The 25,899-nt window shown below is 39.2% G+C and overlaps 1 protein-coding gene across 3 annotated transcripts in view; it reads left to right on the top strand.

Annotated features, from left to right (window-relative positions):
* The window catches only part of fsip1 (fibrous sheath interacting protein 1), a 418,000-nt gene that overhangs the window by 240,839 nt on the left and 151,262 nt on the right, over positions 1 to 25,899 (top strand). For all 3 annotated transcript variants that reach the window (XM_073040145.1, XM_073040147.1, XM_073040146.1), the window contains exon 11: positions 6,268 to 6,408. In XM_073040145.1, the coding sequence (XP_072896246.1) occupies positions 6,268 to 6,408 (141 nt within the window). The remainder of the gene's footprint in view (positions 1 to 6,267; positions 6,409 to 25,899) is intronic.

Below are 25,899 nucleotides of genomic sequence, written 5' to 3'. Positions count from 1 at the left end.
GGGCTAACAATTAAAAATGGAAGTTAAATATCAACTTTCCAAAATTTCAGTAATTAAAACTTGAAGGAATGGAACGTTACAACTGCTATTGTTAACTTTCAATGAGTTATTTGGTGTTAATTGAACCCTAAAATGATGTTAAATTTAGTCTTGTAATTTCAATTAGATGTATGCTGGGCTTTCTTTTATGAAAGCCAATGGAGGGATAGATTGTATGAGTTGTGTGCCCTTTTATTGTCTTTAAGTAGTTTTTTAATATACATTCTTGCAGTGGGAGCAAATCAGACTTGAACTTAGTTTACTGTCTTTGGCTGAAATGTTACTGCAGGTTTTTGGAAAATGTGTTTGCTTAAATCAAGATATTAGCCTTAGGGACAACAGTCAGGAAGTCATGGATTTACTCCCTATTTCCAGAGGAATACATGCAGCTGCAAGCTGATGTGTCAATGTAGTAATTAGAGGATAGGGAAATTGGTTAAGTAGATTTTTGTTTCCTTGTGTTTATAGATGATTCTTTTGTGACTTCAACCTACAGTGTTACTCGGGAGTCAATAGGCAGGACTCAAACAGTTTAGCATCAAAGAAGTATCTAAAAGTGAATATTTAAGTTCTAGCAATGGTACTCATGTAAGTGCTAAAAGAAGGCTAAGAAAGTTGATTGAATTGAGATGATAGCAGTGGCTCTTGTTTGGTCAATGGCAGTGACTATTGAAGGCAAAAGCTGGGATGGGGTGGGACCGATTAGCTATGACTGACACAAGGATGGTGACATTGTACAGCAGCAGCTGCAACCCTTTTGCCACAGGATTAGGAAGGTCCAGAAGAATGGATAACCCCAACACACCAGAGGAGTCATCAACCATTTGCAACATAATAATGAGGCAGCCGTCCATGGGAACATGATCAACCAGAATTTTGAGCTGAATATCTATTGCAGAAGCTGGAACTAAACCACCAAGTTGAAAGCTTACTCCCTGTAGTATATATATAGAATGAAACAGCAACACCCTTCAGGCAACAGTTACATTCCTTAAGAGTTGGCTCAATTATTCCCAAAACAGTAGTTTACTAAGTGATTATTTGAAAACATTTCCTTCTGCCCTGGAGTGTATGCTGGCAAGGAGAAATCTTCCAGAAACTAGCTGGGTCAAGAGTGGCTTCATATGTTTGTACCAAGGGTTTCTAATTTTAGATTTATAAAACTCGCACTTTGCAGAAAACCACCAAGTTAACAACTAACAGGAAAATAATTCAACTGTAAAGCACTGTAGTTGTTTCATATTTTCGAATATGAAGTAATTGCTTCGTAAGCAGATTGGAAAACAGATGCACCATTCAGCTTGGTGACTTTTAACTTTTTTTAACACTATATCCATATGTTTTGGGTTGATTTGGGCCGTTTTGAGAATCAGTAATAAAAGGAAATAATGGGAATCATAAGGATCATGGATATTTCCAAAACTTATATATTGCAGAGATGGAATGATGACATTCAACCCATCACGACCATTGTTTTTATAACTATCCTTTCATGAGTAAAGTGTGGAGTGTGATGGATGACTTTTTCTTGGGAGTGGGAGGCATCACCTGACCAAGAAAAAGTGAGAACTTGATTCTCAAGTGATGAGTATTCTAAAAACAGGCAGGATTCTTAATTTGTTATTTAATCTCAAGATAGTACCTGTGACAATGTAGCTTCAACTCTGGTTTGCTATCTGAACTTGTAACAATCTGATTAAAAGGTAAAGTGCTTCCTTTAGAACCAAAGAGTCGCTTCATCAGAATTACACATCGCTTGTGCCAGCTTAGAGTGTAAAAGACACATCTGTGCATTTTCAATTTATGTCAAACACCAACAAATGTTTGTATGACTGAAGCATGATTTTTTTCTGTGAGATGTATAGCATTCATTTATGGAAAATATTGAACACTGATTTATAAACATGGGTTGTCATTATAACTGAACAACTGACTTTTATCATGAATTTTAGAAGAACCTCTTAATAATTGTTTTGCTAGGAAGAATGCGTGAGTTGATGCACTTGTCCATATTTTATTTCAATTGCAGTAAGCCTTTAGCTAGATTCTGATTTCCTTTATTCTTGAACATAATACTGGTTCTTTTTTAAAAAAATATCAAATCTGCATGTTTTTAGCTGTATGTTAAGATCATTATAAGAGCCATTCATCATTTTGGTAATTAATAATGGAATAATCCTTAAACCTATCTGCTGATATTTTCATAAGCTAAAAATAGTTTCACACATCCATGCTGAGCTCATCAATTTTGCCTCTAACTTCCACCCTGCACTTATATTCACTTGGTCCATTTCTTATACCACCCTTCCCTTTCTTGATCTCTCTGTCTCCATCTCTGTCAACCAACATCTTTTACAAGCCTACTGACTCCCACGGTTAGCTCAACTTTACCTCTTCCTACCCTATCTCCTGTAAAAATGCTATTCCCTTTTCTTAGTTTCTTTGTCTCTGCTGCATCTGTTCTTAGGATACGACTTTCCATTCCAGAGCATCAGAGATGTCCTCCTTCTTTAAAGAATGGGGTTTCCCTCCCTCCGTCACCTGCATCTCCTCTATTTCCCAAACACCTGCACTCTCCAACCTGATGGCATGAATATTGATTTTTCCTTCTGGTAACCAAATCCACCCCCCCCCCACACACTTTAATCCCCACTCTGACTTTTCACCTCTTCTTGCCAGCCTATTACTTCCCCCCTCCCACCCTGGTTTCCCTCCTCCTTCACTTTCTCCTATGGTATCCTCTCCACTCCTATCAGATTTCTTCTTCTCCATCCCTTGACCTTTCCCACCCATTTGGCTTCACCTATTACCTTCCAACTAACCTCTTTCCCCTCTCCCCATCTTTTTATTCTGGCATCTTTCCCTTTCTTCTCAGTCCTGAAGAAGGATCTTGGCCCAAAATGTTGACTGTTTATTAATTTTCATAGATGATCTATGACCTGCTAAGTTCCTCTAGCATTTTGTGTCTGTTGCTTTGGATTTACACCATTTGCAGACTTTCTTGTGTTTATAGTTTATCCATTCAATGTTCCTCACTCTATTGTATTCAGAATTCATCACGTTAATTCATATTATTCAAATATACTAAAATCTCTGATATCTTCAGTCATTCTTAATACATCAACTTATGACTTGAGATCAAAATTATCTTTTTTCATGGATAGTGAGAGTGAATGTGTAAATGCTTAACTCTCATAATATTGGTCTCACTAAATATTGGTCCAAAACCATTGATTGCACCCACTACAATGAATTTGCATTATAATGTACAGAACAAACCCAACTTCTATTAAATTCATAGTAATGGGAAGTTATGTTGGGTTCTATCTATATTTGTATGCAATGTTGTATTATTCAGAAAGTGTTCTGTATTTTGGCTGGTATTGTTAAATACATCTGTAATATGTGAAGCATTCTCATCCATAAATAATATTCTGCTTGACATCATCATGAAAATAGTTCATTTTTCTTAAATAGGGTTTTTATCTGTAATAGACACATGTTAGTAGTAGTATTCCAATCTGATCAATTTGATCACAGCTGAAAATTGGCTAATTAGACTCTACAGGAAGGCCAGAAAGCAATATGATTATTCATTGTTGCAACATACTGGTCGAGAGAAAACCATTTTTACAGAAGTCTATTCGTTGAGTTGATTTTAATCAGTGGAATAAAAATCAAGTTCCGCTTTCATCATGGTTATCAGAATCAGGTTCAACATTACTGGCATTTTTGTGAAATTTGTTGCTTTGGGGGCTGTAATACATTGCAATACATCATAATAAAAGCTATAAATTACACTAAGAAGTATATATTTAAAAAAGAAATTTAAATTAAATAAGTAATGCAAAAAAAGAGGGAAAAATACTGAGGCAGTGTTCATCAGTTCATTGTCCATTCAGAAATCTGATGCCGGAGGGGAAGAAGCTGTTCCTGAAACATTGAGTGTGTGCCTTCAGGCTCCTGTACCTCCTCCTTGATGGTAGCTATGAGAAGCAAGCATGTCCTGGTGATGGAGGTCCTTAATTATGGATACTGCCTTTTTGAGGCATCGCCTTTTGAAGATGTCCTGGATGTTGGGAAACCTAGTGCCTATGATGGATCTGCTTGAGTTTACAATTTTCTGCAGCTTTTTCTGATCTTGTGCATTAGTTCCTCTATACTAGATGTTGATGCAAACAGTTAGAATGCTCTCCATTATACATCTGTAGAAATTTGTGAGTTTTTGGTGATATACCAAGTCTCCTCAAACTCCTAATGGAATATAGCCACTACTGTGCTATCTTTGTACAGTTGGCCCTCCTTATCCGCAGATTCCGCATGCGTGGATTCAACCAACCGTGGATCGGGAAAACCCTGAAGTGCTCTCTCCAGCACTCGTTGTTTGAGCATGTACAGACTATTTTTTCTTGTCATTATTCCCTATACAATACAGTATAACAACTATTTACATAGTATTTGCATTGTATTAGGTATTATAAGTAATCTAGAAATGACTTAAAAGTACTGGCAGTCCCCGGGTTATGAATGAGTTCCATTCCTGAGTCCATCTTTAAGTCGGATTTGAAGTCGGAACAGGTACATCCAGTATTATTTAGCATCAGTCAGTCAAACGCTTTTCTTAGTATATAGTACATATTTTACCTTTCTATGCATATAAAACACTTAAGAAACATAGGTATTTCAATAATTAAACCACTGCGTTGCTTAGTAATAATTGTAGCTTTCATCGGGGCAGGGCCTTTCACATGCTCCATTAAAATTGTTCTGATCACTGACCAACTGTAGCCTAACGCTTTTCCAATGACTGATGGTGTTTTACCTCTTTCTGATCGCTTTATTTCTTCCACCTTATTTTCAACCGTGATTGTGATTATTTTCGTGAACAGAAACACCGTGGACTCAGAGTTGCGCCGCCAGGTCCCAATATCCACCGCACTGAACATGTTAAATAAAGTCTGGGGTTCCGCTGGGTCCTAAAGCCCACCACACTGAGACAGGTTAAATAAGAGACTTGAACATCCGCATTTTTTGGTACCCGCGGGGTTCCTGGAACCAATCCCCCGTGGATAAGGAGGGCCAACTGTAATTTCATCAATATGTTGGGGCCAGGGTAGATCTTCAGAGAAGTTGACACCTGTGATCTTGAAACTGCTCACCCTTTCCACTGCTGATCCCTCGATGAGGACTGGTGTGTGTGTGTTCCCTTGAGTTCCCCTTCCTGAAGTCTACAATTAATTCCTTGGTCTTACTGATGTTGAGTGCAAGGTTGTTGTTGTGACACCCCTCAATCTGCTGCTTTATCTTGCTCCTGTATACCTTCTTGTCACCATCTGAACTTCTGCCAACAATAGTTGTGTCATTGACAAATTTATACATCATACACCAGCTAGCATGGATGTTTAGATCTTCGGTCAGGAACAATGCAAAGGGAGTATGCTTCTGGAAGAGAAGGCATGGGGGCATTGAAAAAAATACATTTTACTTCTACATCAACAAGGACATACAACACACAATCTAAAACTGCGGCAGCTTACAATTGTTGATTCTGTGGTTTATTTAAATTTCTACTTATTTAACTGATATTGTGGAAGTCCACTGAATACGCTAGAAATAATTAGATTTTGCATTGCTTGAATTTAATGTTGTGGTGTCTGACAATTATTTTTCCTGAAGCAAACCTAATAATGAGAATCACTCAAAGAAGGTTGTGCACTCCAGTTTTTTTTTTAAATGTTTTACCCTGCTTTTAAAAAGCTCTCTTTTTAGACTCAAAAGGAATTACTCAGTAGCTATCATATCCCTACCTGATATTTATGTACATTAATATCCCCTTAACACCTTCTTCTTGAACTGACTCCACCCTATTCCTTCAGGTTCTCTGTTTTGGTTGCATCTTTCCTGACAATGTCACCTTCCGTGCCAGTATTTCAGATAGGCCTTTCTTTTTCCTCAACCATGGGCTCCCCAATTATCACATTTTCTTTAGAAGATGTTAGGCCATCAACTTGAAATTTAACTTTATTTCCTCTTTCATGTATGGAGACTGATATGCTTTTTATTTACTCAGGCTTTAATCTTTAAGTGAGTACCTATTGTTGTTATTTTCTGTCAATTTGTAAAGCTGCACAATCTAAAGTATTGAAACTGTGAAGAATTTATGAAGTAACAAGAAATTGATCAGACTTTAAATTAGTTTTAAACGTATTCAATCCAACTCATTTACAGCGCTCCATGGATAGTTATACAGAGATTGGGCCAGGAGAAGAGGTCCTCGTACAGTTGCGAGATGAACGCGAGCAACACTTGCGAATGGAAGAGATAGAACAACAGTTGAAATGTCTGGAGTCAATATCCAGTGATGCTGCTGTGAGTAAAAGATAAATTTTACAAGCTTTGTAAATGAAATTGCATGTAGTAATGGGCATTGTATGTGAGGAATTAGTCATGGAAGTGAGAAGTAGGAGCTGTGTTTGAAATAGTTGCTTTTCTTACTTATATGACAAACTTATTGATTATCATTTGTTTCATTCACCTTTGCAATATTGGCCCCACATATCTTGTTCTAAAGAGGATGATTAATTCACTTTGTATAATTATAGATCATTCATTATATTTCTTGGCCTGATACCTCTGGCTTGTGGTTCTATAGGGAAGTGTCACAGGTACTTTTTGCCTAAGGTCAGCACATCCAAATCCTAGTTTTACACTATCTATAGCATGTGTTGGAGGCATTTGATTGGGGTAGCCAACTTGGATTAAAAACAGGAGTTGAGGCTTTTTAAAAAATCTCATTATTTTTTGAAAAATATGTTTATATCAGAGACATCTATAAGTGGTTACAGAGCTTTTGACAACAGCACAAATACTTGGGATGGGGGTCTGTGAATCTACACCCGAGATTAAATCACTGCTCATGGGTTTGCTACACTCAAAAGGTTTTCAATAGTTATGTGCAGCAAAAATACTATGGAAGTGGCGAGTGTAGAAATGGACTGTTTTATAGCACAATATTATATGAAGGGTCTAACCTCCCTCGAAGAAACCCTTGACCACTGAAAAGGTGTCGGTAATCCAGAAAAAGTTGTATTGTACTCGCATTGCCTACTCTTACTCCATGCAGTGTTCGTTATACAGTAAATCACTAGAAATGAAAAACTTTAAAACTACTTAAAATGAATCTCAGTTCAGAAGAGATTTTGTTCATTAGCAACTCATAAACTAAAGTTGATTGTAATTTTGATTTGCTTTTCAAAATAGAACGAAGGAGATTTCACCATCAGTCTTGTTTGCCACTTCTTGAATGTTACTTCTATGAACAGTACATGCCTTTTGTTCACAACCCCAAAGACATCTTGAATTATAACAAATGTTTAACTTTTCTTTCAAACTGGTAAATGGTTTGGATTATTGTACTATTAAACAAATCTCTAAAATCCTACCTCTTCCATGACTTATAGCCCAAGCTTTTTGCTGACACTATTATTTTCAAACCTCGATTACTTTTTGAATTTATCCTAATTTTAGAGATTTCTCCTGGGGATCTGGTTCACGAACACCAGGATAATTAGTGACTAACAATTTAATGCTGTCTTGTAGCAGTGCTCAAACTCTGAAAATATGCAGAAATAAAAACAAGTAATTTGGGAAAAATTATTAAAATACACCGTGAAATATAAATTGCAACTTAAAGCTTATGTTTATAGAAACAGTAATGAACAGCTCCTTTCTGACTTCAGAATGTTCTAATGTTATTCCTGGTCAATGAAGCAACATATAGATTATAGCTACTGTTGTAATTTAAGGAAATTTAGTGATAATTTGTGTATAATAAGTTCTACTGTAGGGGTTAGGCAGTGTAGATGGTTGAGTGATCTATAATTTCCTCTAGTAGAACAAAAGAAATCCTGTGTCTCTGTTTGGATGAGATTATTTAAATATCTGGGTGTGTAGCAGTCTCTCTGGGGTTAGCTCCTAAGTACTGCAAAGATTTTGACAAAGGAATTAGCCTGGAAATACTATTGGATAGTGTGATCTTTACACATGATATGATGAAATATTATGTAGTATTTTGTGAACATATATTGCTCTTCTGAAATCTGAAGTATAGTCCACATGCATGAAGCCTTCTAGGCAATATACCATTTATGCACAACGTCTTCTAGGCAGTGGTCCCCAACCACTGGGCTGCGGACCGGTGGTTGGGGACCACTGTTCTAGGCAAACCTAGTGATATCAATTGGAAGGGAATTAATGATTGATACTCCTCTTGTAATATTTAATGCAAATATGCAATTCATCAATGGCATGAAACCTTGCCTGCAGGAGTAGGACTTCACAAGAGGATGAAAGCCTATACTGATAGATTTAAGCGCAACTTAAAGAGGCTGATTCCTACTACCTGATTACTATAGCAAAGCATTATAGGGAAGTCCAACAGTTAATATTCTTTCATGATGTTCATGAGGCCATCAAAAAATTTAAATTCTTTATTCTTGGGGTGTGCAATCATTGTGAACTTTGTTCTAGGCACCCAAATCTAACGATGCATGTCAAAGATAAGTGATGTCCATGTCCACCAATATGCCCCACTACACAAAGTGGCTCTGCTAAAACAAGTATTAATTCCTGTTGGAAAATTTAACTTTTTTTTAGGTCTGCTGAAAATCCTGCTAGGTGAAATTCAGAAGAAGGAATTTTGAGACCATTCCAAACTTTCAGACACATACCGGTAGTTAATTTTATTGGGGCAGATTGCACTGATTGATTGCTAGTGATTGCTAGTGGCTTTACCACGTATGACTTCCCATGGCATCCCTGAACTTAACACTTGAATCCAGGGGTATTTCCTAATTGTACCGAGCTGAGGGGCCAGATACACTTCTTATCCCCACAGCTTCACAACACCAGTGGTAGTACTGGATTTTCAGAAGGCCTTTGACAAGGTGCCACACATGAGGCTGCTTAAACAGGTTAAGAGCCCATGTTATACAGGAAAGATACCAGCAAGGATAGAGCATTGGCTGATTGGAAGGAGACAAAGGGCGGGAATAAATGGGGTCTTTTCTGGTGGGACTGCTTCTTTTTACATTGTACTGTATGTCACTGATTTGGATGAAGGAATTGATGGCATTGTGGCCCATTTTATGGGTAATACAAAGGTGGGTGGAAGGGCAGGTGGTGTTGAGGAAGTAGAGAGGCTACAGAAGAATTTGGACAGTTTAAGAGAATGGCTAAGAAATGTCAGATGGAATACAGTGCCAGGAAGTGTATGGTTATGCACGTTAGTAGAAGAAATAAAAGGGTAGACTATTTCCTAAATGGAGAAAAAATTCAAAAATCTGAGGTGCAAAGGAACTTCGGAGTCCTTGTGCAGGGTTCCCTAAAGGTTATTTAGCAGATTCAGTCAGTGGTGAGGAAGACAAATTCAATGTTAGCATTAATGTCGAGAGAATTAGCATATAAAAGCAAGGATGTAACGTTAAAGCTTTATAAGGTGCTGGTGAGGCCTCATTTGGCATATTGTGAGTAGTTTTGAACCCCTTATCTAAGAAAGGGTGTGCTGACATTGGAGGGGGTTTAAAGGAGGTTCAAGAAAATGATTCTGAAATTATAATGCTTATCAGATGAGGGGCGGAACTAAAGATGGCGCCAGAGGGCGACTTTTCCCAGCTCATCAGCATTTGAGTTTCTTTAGCCAGGGAGTGGTGAATCTGTGGAATTCATTGCCACAGGCGGCTGTGGAAGCCACGTCTTTGGGTATATTTATAGCAAAGGTTGATAGATTTTTGATTAGTCAGGGCATGAACATACATAGAACATAGAATAGTACAGCACAGTACAGGCCCTTTGGCCCACAATGTTGTGCCAACCCTTAAACCTTGCGTCCCATATAACCCCCCACCTTAAATTCCTCCATATGGGGAGAAGGCAGGAGATTGGGGATGAGAGGAAAATTGGATCAGCCATGATGAAATGGTGGAGCAGACTCAATGGGCCAAATGACGTAATTCTGCTCCTGTATCTATGGTCTTATGGTTAATATCCTTATTCAAAAGTATGTAAACCCAAGGGGTTTTGTCATCTTTTTATCCCCATTTGAATTAATATTCTAAATGGTTTACCCAAGTTGTGTTGCAAAATACATTATTTTTTATGATAATTTCATGTAAATTATGTAAACGTATCTCCACACCTTCATCTTTTAGTTTGTTTGTCCTTCACTCAGTTTGATTCCTTCTACACTCGTTTCTGTTTCAGTGAATCAGTTTAGTTCATTCAACTCATTATGTCATTGATCATTAGCATCCTGTTTGTTATCTTTGTTTAATCATGCACTGGCCAAAATCCGAGGACTCCGTTGGTCAGGGTCAACCATGGGTATTGTGTCCTGCTTGTCTAGATGCACAAGCCAGATCAGTACGATATGGAGAGTAAGCTGTTGCCCATGTAGCAAGCTCCCCCTTCCACGCAGCTGATGAACCCAAAGGAACAGCAGAGACCGATACAGTTTGGCAGCAGCGGTGTTGCAGGGGTTGCCAGTCAACATTGACTTCAATGTAGGATGTGTCTTATGGACGCCAGCTCCAGACTTTTCCCTTGGGGGGTTTACTCTGAAAGCCTTCTCCATGAATGGGTATAGCCGCAAGGCAGCAGAGGTTTGAGATCAGAGTTTTCCTTCTAGATCAGTTACTAACCACAGCCGACAAACCCCATCTGCCCAAAGCGACTGGTCTTAAGATGCTAGTAACTACCTTTTCCCCTTCTTCGGTCAGTAGAAACAGCTCTGCCAGGCTTAGTAGCTAAGCCACACGTGAAGGCCAGGAGGTGGACTTGGATGTCAAAGGCTGTTTGAGACCCATGTCATTAGAGCATTTAATAGATAGTGGGAGCTTGCCCCCATTACCACCGCTGGCTATAACAACTTTAAATTGTAGCTGTATAGGACCCTGGCCAGACCCCACTTGGAGTACTGAGCTCTTTTCTGGTCGCCTCACTACAGGAAGGATGTGGAAACCATAGAAAGGGTACAGAGGAGATTTACAAGGATGTTGCCTGGATTGGGGGGCATGGCTTATGAGAACAGGTTGAATGAACTTGGCCTTTTCTCCTTGGAGTGACAGAGGATGAGAGGTGACCTGATAGAGATGTATAAGATGATGAGAGGCATTGATGGTGCAGATAGTCGGAGGCTTTTTCTCAGGGCGGAAATGGCTGGCAGGAGAGGACACAGTTTTAAGGTGCTTGGAAGTAGGTACAGAGGAGATGTAAGGGGTACGTTTTTTTACTCAGAGAGTGGTGAGTGCATGGAATGGGCTGCCGGCGATGGTAGTGGAGGTGGATATGATAGGGTCTTTTAAGACACCCCTGAATAGGTAAATGGAGCTTAGAAAAATGGAGGGCTATGTATGGGTAACCCTAGGTAACTTCTAAGGTAAGTATATGTTCGGCACAGTTTTGTGGGTGGAAGCCTGTATTATGCTGTAGGTTTTCTATGTTTCTATCTCAAGTCTTCATAGCTGCCTCTGACATTTTGTGAGATCTGAAAAGACCTCTTGACAGCGTGAGCTGACAGAAGGTCACTGGGGTTGTCTGGGGCAGGGCTTGGTGCCTAAGGTCTAGCTGCTGCTGAAACATGCATATTTCTTTATCTACTCCTTTTGTCTGATTTCTATAATTTTCATTTACTTACATCAGCAATCTCATTTGCTATGGAGGATCCTGATGAGTGCTTTGAGACATTTTTTTTTGCATATATATGCTGAAAACAGAAGATACTATCTTTGTAAGTTCAGATCGTTCTGCTAAATTATGGGGTAGAACCATAAACTTCAACTGGCATGTTACACTTGAAATATATTTACAGATGGGATTACTGTAATCAAGCATATTTTGAGCTTGCAAAGACTTTCTGTAAACTGTATACAAGTATGTAGATTATACCTGAACTGCATTGCTTTGAACTTAGAAAATGCTGTTGAGTCATGACCCAGAGGCATTAATTTGTCCATGTCAACTTAGTGTCCTGAATAGCATATATTTAAATAATTTTTCTTAGTATCTTGGTCAATTTGGACCAAATGAACTTTGAATTTGATGATATCTTCTGTTAGAAATATATTACTTGCTAACTACACTATAGATAGATAGATACTTTATTGATCCCAAAGGAAATTATATTGTCACAGTAGCATTACAAGTGCACAGATATACAAATGTAAATATTAGAAGTAAAAAGAATAAAAAATAAGTTTCCACAAACAGTCTAACAAAAGGGTGTCACCTCACTTCATCGACTATAGGTTGACTCAGTATAGAGCCTAATGGCGGAGGGTAAACATTAGAACATTAATGAGCACATAAATGTTTTGTGGTTCCTTGGTACTTGAAACTCCCTAGGTTTCTTCAAGCGTGCCAGACACTTTCTGGAAATTACCATACCTGTTTTTTTCTGGAGGAAGTGGATTATATTTCATAATTCTTTCTCACATAAATAGCATAAGCAGCATTGCATATATGTTAGGTGTGCCCAGGAAGGATTCCTGACACAGTTTGTAGACAGCCAACTGGAGGAGAGGTCTTTCTGAATTTGGTACTAGGCAATGAACAAAACAGGTGTCGGATCTCTCAGTGGGAGAGCAGTGACCGCAACTCATAGCCCTGGACAGCGATAGGAGCAAATGGTACAGGAAAGTATTTAATTGGGAGAGGGTGAATAATGATGCTATTAGGCAGGAACTTGGGAATATAGATAGATAGATAGATAGATAGATAGATACTTTATTCATCCCCATGGGGAAATTCAACTTTTTTCCAATGTCCCATACACTTGTTGTAGCAAAAATAATTACATACAATACTTAACTCAGTAAAAAATATGATATGCATCTAAATCACTATCTCAAAAAGCATTAATAATAGCTTTTAAAAAGTTCTTAAGTCCTGGCAGTTGAATTGTAAAGCCTAATGGCATTGGGGAGTATTGACCTCTTCATCCTGTCTGAGGAGCATTGCATCGATAGTAACCTGTCGCTGAAACTGCTTCTCTGTCTCTGGATGGTGCTATGTAGAGGATGTTCAGAGTTTTCCATAATTGACCGTAGCCTACTCAGCGCCCTTCGCTCAGCTACCGATGTTAAACTCTCCAGTACTTTGCCCACGACAGAACCCGCCTTCCTTACCAGCTTATTAAGACGTGAGGCGTCCCTCTTCTTAATGCTTCCTCCCCAACACGCCACCACAAAGAAGAGGGCGCTCTCCACAACTGACCTATAGAACATCTTCAGCATCTCACTACAGACATTGAATGATGCCAACCTTCTAAGGAAGTACAGTCGACTCTGTGCCTTCCTGCACAAGGCTTGGGATCCAGGGAAGCTTGGATTCAGAATTGGTTTGCCTATAGAAAACAAAAGATAATTGCAAATGGAGCGTATTCTTCCTGGAGGTCAGTGACAATTGATGTTCCATAGGGAACTGTTCTGGGATCCCTGCCATTTGTGATTTTTATAGATGACTTGGATAAGGAAGTGGGAGAGTGGGTTAGTAAATTTGCAGATGACATGGAGTTGTGGATGTGTAGAAGATTGTTGTAGGCTACAACAGGACATTGACAGAATGCAGAGCTGGGCTGAGGACTGGCAGGTGCATTTCAACCCGGAGAAGAGTGAAGTGATTCACTTTGGAAGGTCAAATTTTGAGGCAGAATACGGGGTTAATGGCAGGATTCTTAAGAGTATGGAGGAGCACAGAGAGATCTTGAGGTATATATCGACAGATCCTTCAAAGTTGCTGGGCAAGTTGATAGGATGGTTAAGTAGGTGTATGGTGTAAGTAGGTCCATTACTCACGGGATTGAGTTAAGTGGCACGAGGTAGTGTTGCAGCTCTATAAAACCTTGGCTAGACCACACTTGGAGTATTGTGTTCATTTCTGGTTGCCTCATTATAGAAAGGTAGTAAATGCTTCAGAGAAGGTGCAAAGGAGATTTATTTATTTAAATGTTTACCAAAGGTGGTGATGAATCAGCATACAAGAGGATGATTGAAAACTTGGCTGAGTGGAGTCATAACAATGTCAGCAAGGCCAAGGAACTGATTGCAGACTTCAGGAGAGGGAAGCCAGGGGTCCATGAGTCAGTCCTTATTGGAGGATCAGTGCTAGGGAGGGCTAGCATCTTTAAATTCTTGGGTGTTACTATCTCAGAGGGCCTTCCCTGGACCCAGCATGTAAATGTAATTGCAAAAAAAGCATAGGAGCGTTTCAACTTCCTTAGGAGACTGTGGAGATTTGGTATGTCATCAAAAACTCGGACAAATTTTTATTGATGTGTAGTGGAGAGTGTATCGATTGGTTGCATCATGGCCTGATATGGAAATACCAATGCCTTTGAATAGAAAATCATACAAAAGGTAGTGGATTTGGCCTAGTACATCACTGTTAAATTCCTCCCAACCATTGAGCACATCTACATGAAACAAAGTCATAGGAAAGCACCATCCATCATCAGAGATCCACACCACCCAGGTCATGCTCTTTTGTCACTGCTGCCATCAGGTAGAAGGTACAAGAACCTCAGGACTCACACCACCAGGTTTAGGAACAGTTACTACCCCTCAAGCATCAGGCTCTTGAACAAAAGGGGATAACTACACTCACTTGCTCATCCATTGAAATGTTCCCACAATCAATGATCTCATTTTAAGGACTCTTAATCTTCATATTTCACATTCTCATTATTTATTGCTATATTTGTATTTGCACAGTTTGTTGTCTCTGGCTGATTTTTCATTTATCCTATCATAGTTACGATTCTATAGATTTGCTGAGTATGCCTGCAGAAAACTGAATCTCCGGGTTGTATGTGATGACATATATGTACTCTGATAATAAAATTTACTTTGAACTTTGAACTGTGACTTTGATGTACAGTGTGGAGTAGGCCCTTTCAGGATTTACTTGGATATTGCCTGGATTACAGAACATGTGTTATGAAGTTAGGTTGAGCAAGCTAACGTTTTTTTTAAGCAAAGGTGGTTGAAAATTGACTTGATAGATATGATAAGAGTAAATGGTTAAATGGATTAAATGGTTAGCCACAGATTTATCCTCAGGGTGGAATGGCTAATACCAAGAGGCATTTACTTCACAATTTAAAAAGTAAACAGTATAGAGCTACTGGTGCTTCATACGTGATGAGACCTGGATGGTGGCAGAGAGTTCAGTATTTTTATTGCCTGGGGGCAATTTCCCATCCTAACAGTTCTTGTCCTAATGCTACATACCTCCTGTCTAATGGTAGGGGGCAAAGAGATTGTTGGACCGATGGGAGGAGTCATTGACAATGCTAAGGACTTAGCGTAGGTTGGTGTAAGGTCTGCTACTTTTCACATTAAATGTTAATGATCTGCATGATGAAATTGATGACTTTGTGGATGATATTAGGTTGGGGGAAGGTTATGTTGAGGAAAGAGAGTGCGCAGAAGGATTTGGACAGAGAATGGGCAAAGATGTGGCAGATAGAATACAGTGTAGGGAAGTGTATGGATTTGACGATCATACATTTGAAGAGGAAATATAGGCATAGACTATTTTTTAAACAAGGAGCAAATTCATAAATTGAAGTTGCAAAGGGAGTTAGGAGTCCTAATGCAGGATTCCTTAAAGGTTAACTAGCAGAGTTAAGCCATCAGTAAGGAAGGCAAATGGAATTATTAGTATTCATTTCAAGAGGACAAGAATGTAAAAGCAAGAATGCAATGCTGAGACATTGATCAGACTACATTTGGAGTATTGTGATCAGTTTTGAATCCCATATCTAAGAAATGATGTGCAAGCATTAGAAAGGGTCCAGAGGAGGTTTACAAGAATGATCCAGGAAATTAAATTGTTAATGTATGAGGAGCGTTTGATGGCTCTGGGCCTGTACTCACTGGAGTTTAGAAGAATGAGGTGGGATCTCATTGAAACCTACCGAATAAAGAAAGTGAGGTGGAGAGGACGTTTCAAATAGTGGGAGTGCTTAAGACCAGATGGCACAGCCTTAAAATAGAAAGTTGTCCCATTAGAACAGAGATAAGAAGGAATTCCTTTAGCCAGAGGGTGGTGAATCTGTGGACTTCATTGACACAGATGGCTGTGGAAGCCAAGACACTGGTTATGTTTAAAGTGAAGGTTGTTGATTAATAAGGGTGTCAAAGGTTAAGAGGAGAAGGCAGGAGAATAGAGTTGAGAGGGAAAATTAATCACCCATGTTAGAATGGCAGATCAGACTCTGTGGGCTGAATGGCCTACTTGCTCCAATGTTCTATGGTTTTATGTTCTAAGTGGTAGAAACAGCTACTTTAGGGGCATTCAATAAACTCTTTAGATAGGCACAACGTTGAAAGAAAAATAGAGAGCTATGTAGAAGAGAAGGTTTAGATACATGTTAAAGTAGCTTAAAAGGTCACCACAATATCATGGGCCAAGGGGGCGATATTGTGCTGTAGTGTTCTAAACTCAGTGGCCAGTTTATTAGGTATAAGAGTGGAACCTGGTGTGGTCTTCTGCTTCTTTAGCCCATCTGCTTCAAGGTTCAACATGTTGTACATTCAGAGATGTTCTTCTGCATTCACTGTTTAATGAAGGTTGTTTAGGGAGCATTTGCATAAGGTTCTGAATAGTTTGTCCCATTGAGGCAGAGAAATGATTACAGGGTGAAAGGGTCAATGGTTCGCAAGAGATTTGGAACATCTGGTCAAGAGGAAGAAAGAAGCTTGCTTAGGGTTTAGGAAGCAAAGATCAGACAGAGGTCTAAACAGTTACAAGGTAGCTAGGAAGGGGCTTATGAATGAACTTAGGAGAGCTGGATGGAAGCAAGAGTAGGCCTTGGTGAATAGGATTAAGGAAAACCCCCAAGTCATTCTATAAGCATGTGAAGAATCAGAGGATGACTAGAGTCAGAGTAGGATTGATCAGAGATATAAGAGGAATGATGTGCCTGGAGTTGGAGTCGGTAGGGAAGGCCCTTAATCAATACTTTACTTAAGTATTCAGCAGTGAAAGGGATCTTGATGAATGAGGTCAGCATAGAGCAGGCTCACGTGTTGGAACATATTGATGATAAGAAAGAGGATGTGCTGGAACTTTTAAAAGATATTAAAAGAGAGCTAAGTTTCTGGAACCAGATGAGATATACCCCAAGTTTCTTACAGGAAATGAGGGAAAAGAATTCTGTGCCTTTGCTAATGACCTTTGTGTCCTCATTGGCTTGAGGATTAGTTCCTGAAGATTGAAGGGAATCAAATATTATTCCTTTAGTCAATAAGATATACTGAGAATAACCCCATAGCAGTGGACAAACTATTGGAGAGGATTCCTAGAAACAGAATTTACGAGCAGTTGGAGAGTCTGATTACAGATGATTAGCATGCCTTTGTGATGGGGAAGGTGATGCCTCAGAAGCCTGATTAAATACTTTGAGGAAGTGACAAACCAAATTGATGAAGGCAGAGTACTGGATATGGTGTATGTGGATTTTAGTAAGGCACTTGGCAAAGTTCCTGTAGGGTCATTTAGAAAAACAGTAAGAAGGGGTTCCTGGGAAATATGGCTGTGTGGATTCAGAAATGGTTTGCCCACAGAAGTCAGAGGTTGGTAGTAGATGGGAGCATATTCTGGCTAGAAGTTACTGGCCAGTGGTGTTCCTCAGGGATCCATTGTGGAATCCCTGTCCTTCGTGATATTCATAATTGATAGATGGGTAAGTGGTAGGGTGGGTTATTAAGTTTTCATATGGTGCTGTGGATAGTATAAGAGGTTGTTGTAAGTTACAATGCGACATTGATGGGATGCAAAGCTGGGCTGAGAAAAGGCTTCAGGCTTTTACCAGGATTTCAATCTGGTAAAGTGTGAAGTGATACATTTTGGAAATTCAAATTTGAAGGCAGAATATAGAATTAGTGACAAGATTCACAACTGTATGGAGGAACAGGGAGATCTGGGGGTCCACATCATTAATCCCATAAATTGCAGTGCAAGTTGATAGTGTGATTAAGAAGGTGTATGGGATGTTGGTCTTCATTCTTAACTGAGGGATTGAGTTCAAGAGGCATTAAGTAATGATGCAGCTTATTAAAACCCTGGTTATACCACACATGGAATATTCTGGTTGCCTTTTAGAAATGGTATGGATGCTTTGGAGGGGATGCAGAAGAGAATTTTAAGGTTACTCCCTGGATTAGAAAGCTTGTTTTATGAAAATAGGTTGAGTGAGCTAAGGCTTTTCTCTTTGGAGTGAAAGAGGCTGAGAGGTAATTTGACAGAGATACAAGATGATAAGGTGACAAGAAGCATTGATAAGAGGCTTTTTACAGTCTTATAGTTTTGGTGGGATGCTCTGATAATAAATGAACCTTTGAACCTTTGAAAGAGTGCCAGAAACGTTAAGGTGCTTGGAAGAAGGTATAGGGGAAATGTTGGATTGAGCTTTTTTTACACAGAGTAGTAGGTTTGTGAAAAACACAGCCAGGGATACTGGTAGAGGCAGAATCATTAGGGACTTTTAAGAGACTTTTAGATAAGCACATGGATGAAGGAAAAGTGGAGGCCTATGTGGGAGGGAAGGGTTAGACTAACCTTGGAGGAGGTTAAAAGGTTGGCACACATCATGGGCTAAAAGGCCTGTACTCTGCTATACTGTTCTATGTTCTATATGGAACCCTCCATCCATTCACTTTGATGCAATCTGGATGTGGTATTTAGCCACAAATGTAAGCTAAGAAGAAGTTTGTGGCTAGAGCACGCAACACTTTGTTTAATTTATTACTATAACTTATTAATGCTCCAATAGCATGTAACTGTAACTGCAGGAGAAACATGGACAGAGGACCAAATCATATTCTACCCAGTCTGTCAAATAAATCCTAGTAGAGATTGCCTTTCATTTTGTGGAAAAAGTATTGGAACTGTAATTTCATTTACTAGATGGCCACACTGTTCATATTTCCATTTCACTGAATAAAATTTAAGCTACTTTTACACTGGATGGACCAACTTTCCCAAACTCCATTAAAACAAAATAGCTTGACTGATTTAGAGATTAAAAACCTGAGGATCAAGAATGGCTTGCTTCCATTGCTAGTCCATGGGATCTGAGGTCACTGAAAAGGCCAATGTGGAGCCTGCAGTCTCTACCACAAATGTAGCAGATTATTTATGACTGGAGGTGGTGTGCTCTGCTATTTTTGCTCATTTCCTGAGCTTTCCTGAAAGAGACTCAAGGGTTTTATTGCCTTCCTATTTTCCTTCTCTGTTTAGTTTGGCTACTGTCAAGGCTTCCCAAGAATCAGTGAGAATGTTAATGGATGCCTGGTGTCCCTATTTAGGAGTCTGGTATTATTACTAAGGATGATGTGGCCTGCCCATTGGAGCCAGCTGAATATAATAGGAATATCAAAGCCTGTGCAGTGGCCTGTGTGATTATGTTAATGTTGGCTCATTTATTCTGCCAATGGATTTGGAAGATTTTGAAGGGACAGTGTTGTTAGTACCTTTTTGAACTCTGAACTGTCTGCTCTAGGTGGTTAGTGTTTCTGTGCATACAGGAGTGAAGCAATGTTTCCTCTAATTTGTAATGACCAGTGGGCACAAAAATCTTGTGCCATGCAGCTTTTTGCCCAGGAACACCAACATGTGCGCACTGAATAATTTCTTCAATAAAAACCGTATCAATAAGCCAGTTCTAAAACCTGCAGACAAATCATTGCAAACTTGCCAACAAGGTAGAGGGTGACGTTTTGTGCACTGTTTAAATTTCTTTGTGCGCTAGTGGCAAAAGATGCGTGTGCGCACACATGCACACACCTTAAAGGGAACATTGGAGTGCAGGGATCACTGGTATCTTATGGAACATGAATTTTCATGTCATGTCTGAAGTCCTGATTTCATATTCTTTGCTTCAGATGACCAAAGAGTAATCTAACATGCTGGAAGCATTGATAATTTTTGCCATAATGCATGTCTTCATTGAGAGGTGGCTCCTGAGTCCTCTTAATAAGAACATAAAAACATAAGAAGTAGGAGCAGGACTAGGTCATCTGGCCTGCCGAGCCTGCTCTGCCATGCAATAAGATCATTACTGATCTGACCATGGACTGTTCTTCACCTACCTGCCTTTTCTCCATATCCTTTAATTCCCCTACTATGAAAAAATCTATCTAACCTTGTCTTAAATATAGTTACTGACATAGCCTCCTCTGCTTCATTGGGCAGAGAATTCCACAGATTCACCACTCTCTGGGAAAAGCAGTTCCTCCTCATCTCCATCTTAAATCTACTTCCCTGAATCTTGAGGCTATGTCCCCTAGTTCTAGTCTCACCTACTAGTGTAAACAACTTTACTGCCTCTATCTTACCTATTGCTTTCATAATTTTATTAGTTTCTATATGATCCCCTCTCATTCTTCTGAATTCAAGCAAGTACAGTCCCAGGTGACTCAATCGGTCCTTATAGTCTAATCCCCTCATCTCTGGAATCAACCTCGTGAACCTCCTCTGCACAATCTCCAAAGTGAGTATATCCTTCCTCAAGTAAGGAGACCAGAATTGTACGCAGTTACTGAAGGCAGATGATCCATATCCAACAGGGTCTTGGGCCTTGATTGACACAACAGTGCCGTGGAGCAAGATATGTCAAGGACTTTAGTTTTAAGAAAGTTTACTGTAAGGCCTATTCTTTTGGGGACTTCAGTGAGTGAATCAGTAATGATCTTAAGCATGGTTTCATGTGTACACCTACACTAGCATGAAATACACACTGCAGCTTGAAGACTGAAGTTGAAGTGACCTTGCTACTTGGAGTGGAGGCAATGGAGGTTGTCTATTTTTCATTTGGTGTGTAGATTGGTTCCATGGCAGTGGATAGCTCAGAATCAGAATCAGAATTTGGTGTAATATCACTGTCATATGTCTTGAAATTTGTTGTTATGTGGCAGCAGTACATTACAATACATAATAAAAGCTGTGAATCACAGTAAGTAGACATGTACATATATGTAAAAAGTTAAATAAGTAGTGCAAAAAGAGAAAAAGAAAGTAGTGAAGTAGTGTTCATGGGTTCAATGTCCATTCTGAAATCAGATGGCGGAGGGGAAGTAGCTTTTCATGGGTTGTTGAGTGGGTGCCTTCAGGCTCCTGTACCTCCTCCCTGATGGTAGCAATGAGAAGAGGGCACGTCCTGGGTGGTGGGAATCCTTAATGATGGATATTATCTTTTTGAAGTATTACTCCCTAAAGGTATGCTGGATGCTGGGTAATCTAGTGCCTGTGATGGAGTTGACTGTATTTACAACTTTCTGCAGCTTATTTCAATCCTGTGCAGTGGCCCCTCCATACCAGACGCTGATGCAGCCAGATAAAATGCTCCTTATGGTACATCCCTAGAAATTTTAAGTGCAAAAGAATTTCAAGAGCTATCTCGTGCAAAAGAGCAATTCTGATCGAGGTTAGAGGCAGAATAGTGTTGTAGATGGTGCAGTTTTGCAAAGAGAGAAGAGCAGGAGCAGTGACATTGGCTTGCTTGAACCCAGTTTGCATTGGAATTGTATATGTGGTGGATCTGTTTGGAATCATCATGTTGCAGGCATTGAATAGAGATAAATGGAAGCTAACGTACAAGCTGATATGGACTTTGCCCGTTTCGTTCATTCGACAGGCCTTAATCATATAACACTTCAGCAAGATGTAATCCCTGTGAAATAACAGTTCTTTTAAAATCAGTAGCTATTGGCTTTGTTACCTGTTTCAAGGAGTTCTACAGAATTTTGTACCACTGACACTTTGAGCTTTATCCCACTTTAATAAATTTCATATTGTGCATAGGATAGTATTATGGAAACATATTTTCCCTTGTTTAAACATCTAACTATCATCACAAAAATGATAACACATATAAATTAAATCTATTAAGTCACAATATCTGCAGAAATTAAGTGGCAATACATTGCCAATCAGAATATTAATTGCAGTATTTGTAAAAACTGATGAAACATAATATTTACATTCACTTTGAAATTGAGTGGAAGGTAATATTTGCATTTACATTGCATGAATTACAAGCTTAGAGGTGCGTAATTAATAGGTAACAGGCATTTTTGAAAATCTTCACCAGTTTAAAAAAAAATCACAAGAAATGAATATAATAAGCTATTAATCCTGTGCAGATTTATCTGCTGTTTTCACAAGCCTACCATTTTGTCTTTGAACATGAATTTTCACGGAGATGATGTTTTATCTTGTTCCCTCGGTGGCCTGCAGTTACATATTGCTCACTATGATCAAAGCAAGAGTGACTCTTCACTGCATTCCTTTCACCTCTGAGAACCTGGAAACCATTCAGTACTACTTCATTAAGTATACGTCACTGATGTGCAACTAAAAATATATTCAAATTTTAATAGCATGGTTGCTAGGTGCCAAGTGAAGGAATCTTTTGGACAAAAGGTGACAGATTTGTTGTTTCATTCTCTTTGGACATTTGTGACTTTAATTCGTTGATTGTGATGGGATATAATGGCTGGTAGTGAAAGCACTGAATTCCTGAATTTTGCTGTGTCATTGTTTAAACTGCATCTATTAACACATTTTAACAAAGAGACTTGATTAAGCATGCATTTTCCTGTCTATTACATTCAGCTTTGCAAAGCTAGGTGTGAATATAATTATAAAACTTTTTTGCAGTTGTTGATGCTTTCCCTTGAAGCTTGTTATTTTTCAATATTTAGTGATACTAAATGTACCAGTTTTCCCTTGGTTGCATGAATTAACAAAACTCATTGGAAGATTTTTTTTAGAAGAGCAGTAAACCATTCCTGAGACAATAGCAATGAATTGATTCATGGAATTTGTTATGACAAAGCATGCGTTAGGACCTATCTGTGGCCATTATTTTTCTATGTAGACAGCTTGGATTCACTACAAATTGTGTTTCAAATATTTATTTAGAAAAGGAAAACTATTTCAAAGGTTTGTTTGAAAGAAGTTCCCTATCCAGGTACTTAGTGTTGCATTACATTTGCAAAATATTGGTTCCTCTGAACATATGGAAAAATATGAAAATTGCAGTAATTTTATATAACAGAATTTTTCATTTATGATTTTAATTGGATTATTATTGTCACACATACCAAATGAAAAATAAGATGAAAACACACTATTTTAATTTTCTGGAACAGAAATCTTGCATCAAATCAAAGAGTTAGGGCAATCTCCGAAGGCAGGTTTTCCAAGTCTCTAATGTTTTTGTGTTTTATGGAATAATTGAGATCTAAAGTGGAGTTCGATATAAAGCAGATTAAAGCTTGCATTTCTTCACCAACACCCTTCTTATCAACATTGTTTCCTGTTGGCACTTCATATAAATATGCCAGCAATGCTTTTTTTATCAGATATGCAGGCACATTCCATTCTTCTTAAACTTTTCCGTTACGGTTAATAGAAATATTCATTTGGGTTGAAAGTATTGTACTGAGGTTCAGATAAAATAAATGCTAAATTTGATAGCTTCCAAAAATGATTACCAGCATCACAACACAGGATTAAATTAAAACCTGCCTCTGATGCAGGTAGCATTTGAATTTTGTTGTACTTGCTAATTTCAGTGATTGCCGGATAGCTGCATGCCTCAAATTGTGAGAGGCTAGCACCTCTTGAAGTTAGGCAGCTCTATGCAATACCAAGTTGAGTCTCATAAAGAGGAGCTACATTGAGGCTGTGGTTGCTGGCATTTTTCAATGAAGATGTCTATACTGACAACAGATAATGTGCATGCTGTTCCCCACTGAGGTTCAGTCAGTAGAGTTTGTCCTTAAAATCCTTGAGCTGATGTGTTCTGTTGTTGAGCCCTTCTTTCCTTTCTCCTCCTCCCTCTTTATGAGCTTGCCCTGCACTCCATGCTCTTTGCTCATCAGTTACTGAGATTGTGGAGCTGAGGTTGCAATTAGATAATCTGTAATGTCACTGAATGGTTGAGTAGCCTACTCCCGCTCCAAAATTAGTATGCATAATTCAACCATCTGTATTCTGGTATGCTCGGGACCCCTAACCCCTCACAAATCCACCTCAAGCCTAATCACCATTTCATTGTGTCTTCTCTTGCAGAAATGCAATGGTTTGCATACTTAGAATGCTAGGAGCTGTGAATCCTGCTGTTGGACAGAGATGAGCATTCAACTGATATACTGCTAAGTTCTCTCTGGATCAATAGCAGACAAGATCTGTGTTTACAGCATGAATAGAATGATGTGGTGAAAGTAGATAAGGGAGTGGATACTTCACTAAGGTACAGTACTTGCAGGTCATACCAGTTCCTCCAACTTCTCCAAACTTGGCAGGTCTGTCATCTGGCTGTAAAACACAAAGGATATTTGAAACATTTTAGCTACTACTTAGCTGTAGCTACATCTAACTTTGCTGAAGCCACATGAATTATCTAACATAGACATTCTAGGAAGAGGAGCAATGGAGACTTTGGTATTTCATTTGATAGTTTCAGTTGTATGTAATGCCCTGGTTCACATCTTTATTGTTATGCTGTAGGTATTTCATTTAGCAGCTCTGTAAGAGCTACTGTTCTGCTTTCAGCCTGTTTGGGTTATCGTTGAAGATGAGGGATGATGTGGAATGTGTGCCATCCAATTAGTGGGAGGTTTTCTTGGTGAAGGACAATAAGGTTGGGCTTGGGTCTTTTGTTTGAGAGAGATGAAGAGATAAGACGTTGGGGAGAACCGGTCATAGCACACGATCTAGTGGGAGCCCTGTTTGTTCGAGATAGATTACGAGCAACATTCGAAAGGTGATGTGGTCTTTCATGTTGGCTGAGGGCCCAGTGTGTGAGTGACAGAGAAGTTCAAGATGAGCTCCAATTTGTGCACATTTGCCTGTTCAATTAGAATGGGCCTTTTTCTTTTTGTTATTCTTTACTAACTCTTCAGTTAAGATTCATAAATATAATACCTTTAATGGTATGCAGTGTACTGTCTGTTATTTCGTGGCATTAATTCGTAACAAGGTAGCAAATGTCACAGCATCCACACAAACCAAGGTTTGGGTGGACTCAAGTGTGCTTCAATCTCACAAGTTTGGCGTGGCCTGAGGTTGTCTTTCCTAGACTTATGCAGCCAAGGAAACCAAGGTGGTTTCATGTATATATAAAAGCCACATAAGTATTATTGTTTTGCACTATTTACATGTCTTGCCCATTTAGCTTAGTTGGGTGTTGGGAGAGAGACTTGGTTGTTTGTGGTTGCAGAACTGTTTGGTGTCAATAACATGGAGGAGGTTTGGGGGGTGGGAACCAAACTGAAGAGACTGGGGAAGAGGAGGTTAGCTCACAAATAGAGAAAGCTTGTAGACAGTGCGAGAGGGAGGATAGGCAGGTGATAGAGAAGGGATGCTCTCAGACCGAAGGCTTGAGATGTGTGTATTTTAATGCAAGGCGTGTTGTGAACAAAGCGGATGAGCTTAGAACATGAATCAGTACTTGGAGATATGATGTGGTGGCCATTACAGAGACTTGGATGGTTCAGGGACAGGATTGGTTATTTCAAGTGCCGGGATTTAGATGTTTCAGAAAGGACAGGGAGGGAGCCAAAAGAGGTGGGGGCATGGCACTGGTGATCAGAGATAGTGTCACGGCTGCAGAAAAGGTGGATGCCATGGAGGGATTGTCTACAGGTGGAGGTTAGGTACAGGAAGGGGTCAATAACTTTACTGGGTGTTTTTTATAGGCCACCTAATAGTAACAGGGATATTGAGGAGCGGATAGGGAAACAGATCCTGAAAAGGCATAATAATAAGAGTTGTTGTGATGGGAGATGTTAA

The sequence above is a fragment of the Hemitrygon akajei genome, chromosome 3 (genome assembly GCF_048418815.1).
Source record: "Hemitrygon akajei chromosome 3, sHemAka1.3, whole genome shotgun sequence".
NCBI lineage: Eukaryota > Metazoa > Chordata > Chondrichthyes > Myliobatiformes > Dasyatidae > Hemitrygon > Hemitrygon akajei.
This window is presented reverse-complemented; position numbering and strand designations above follow the sequence as displayed.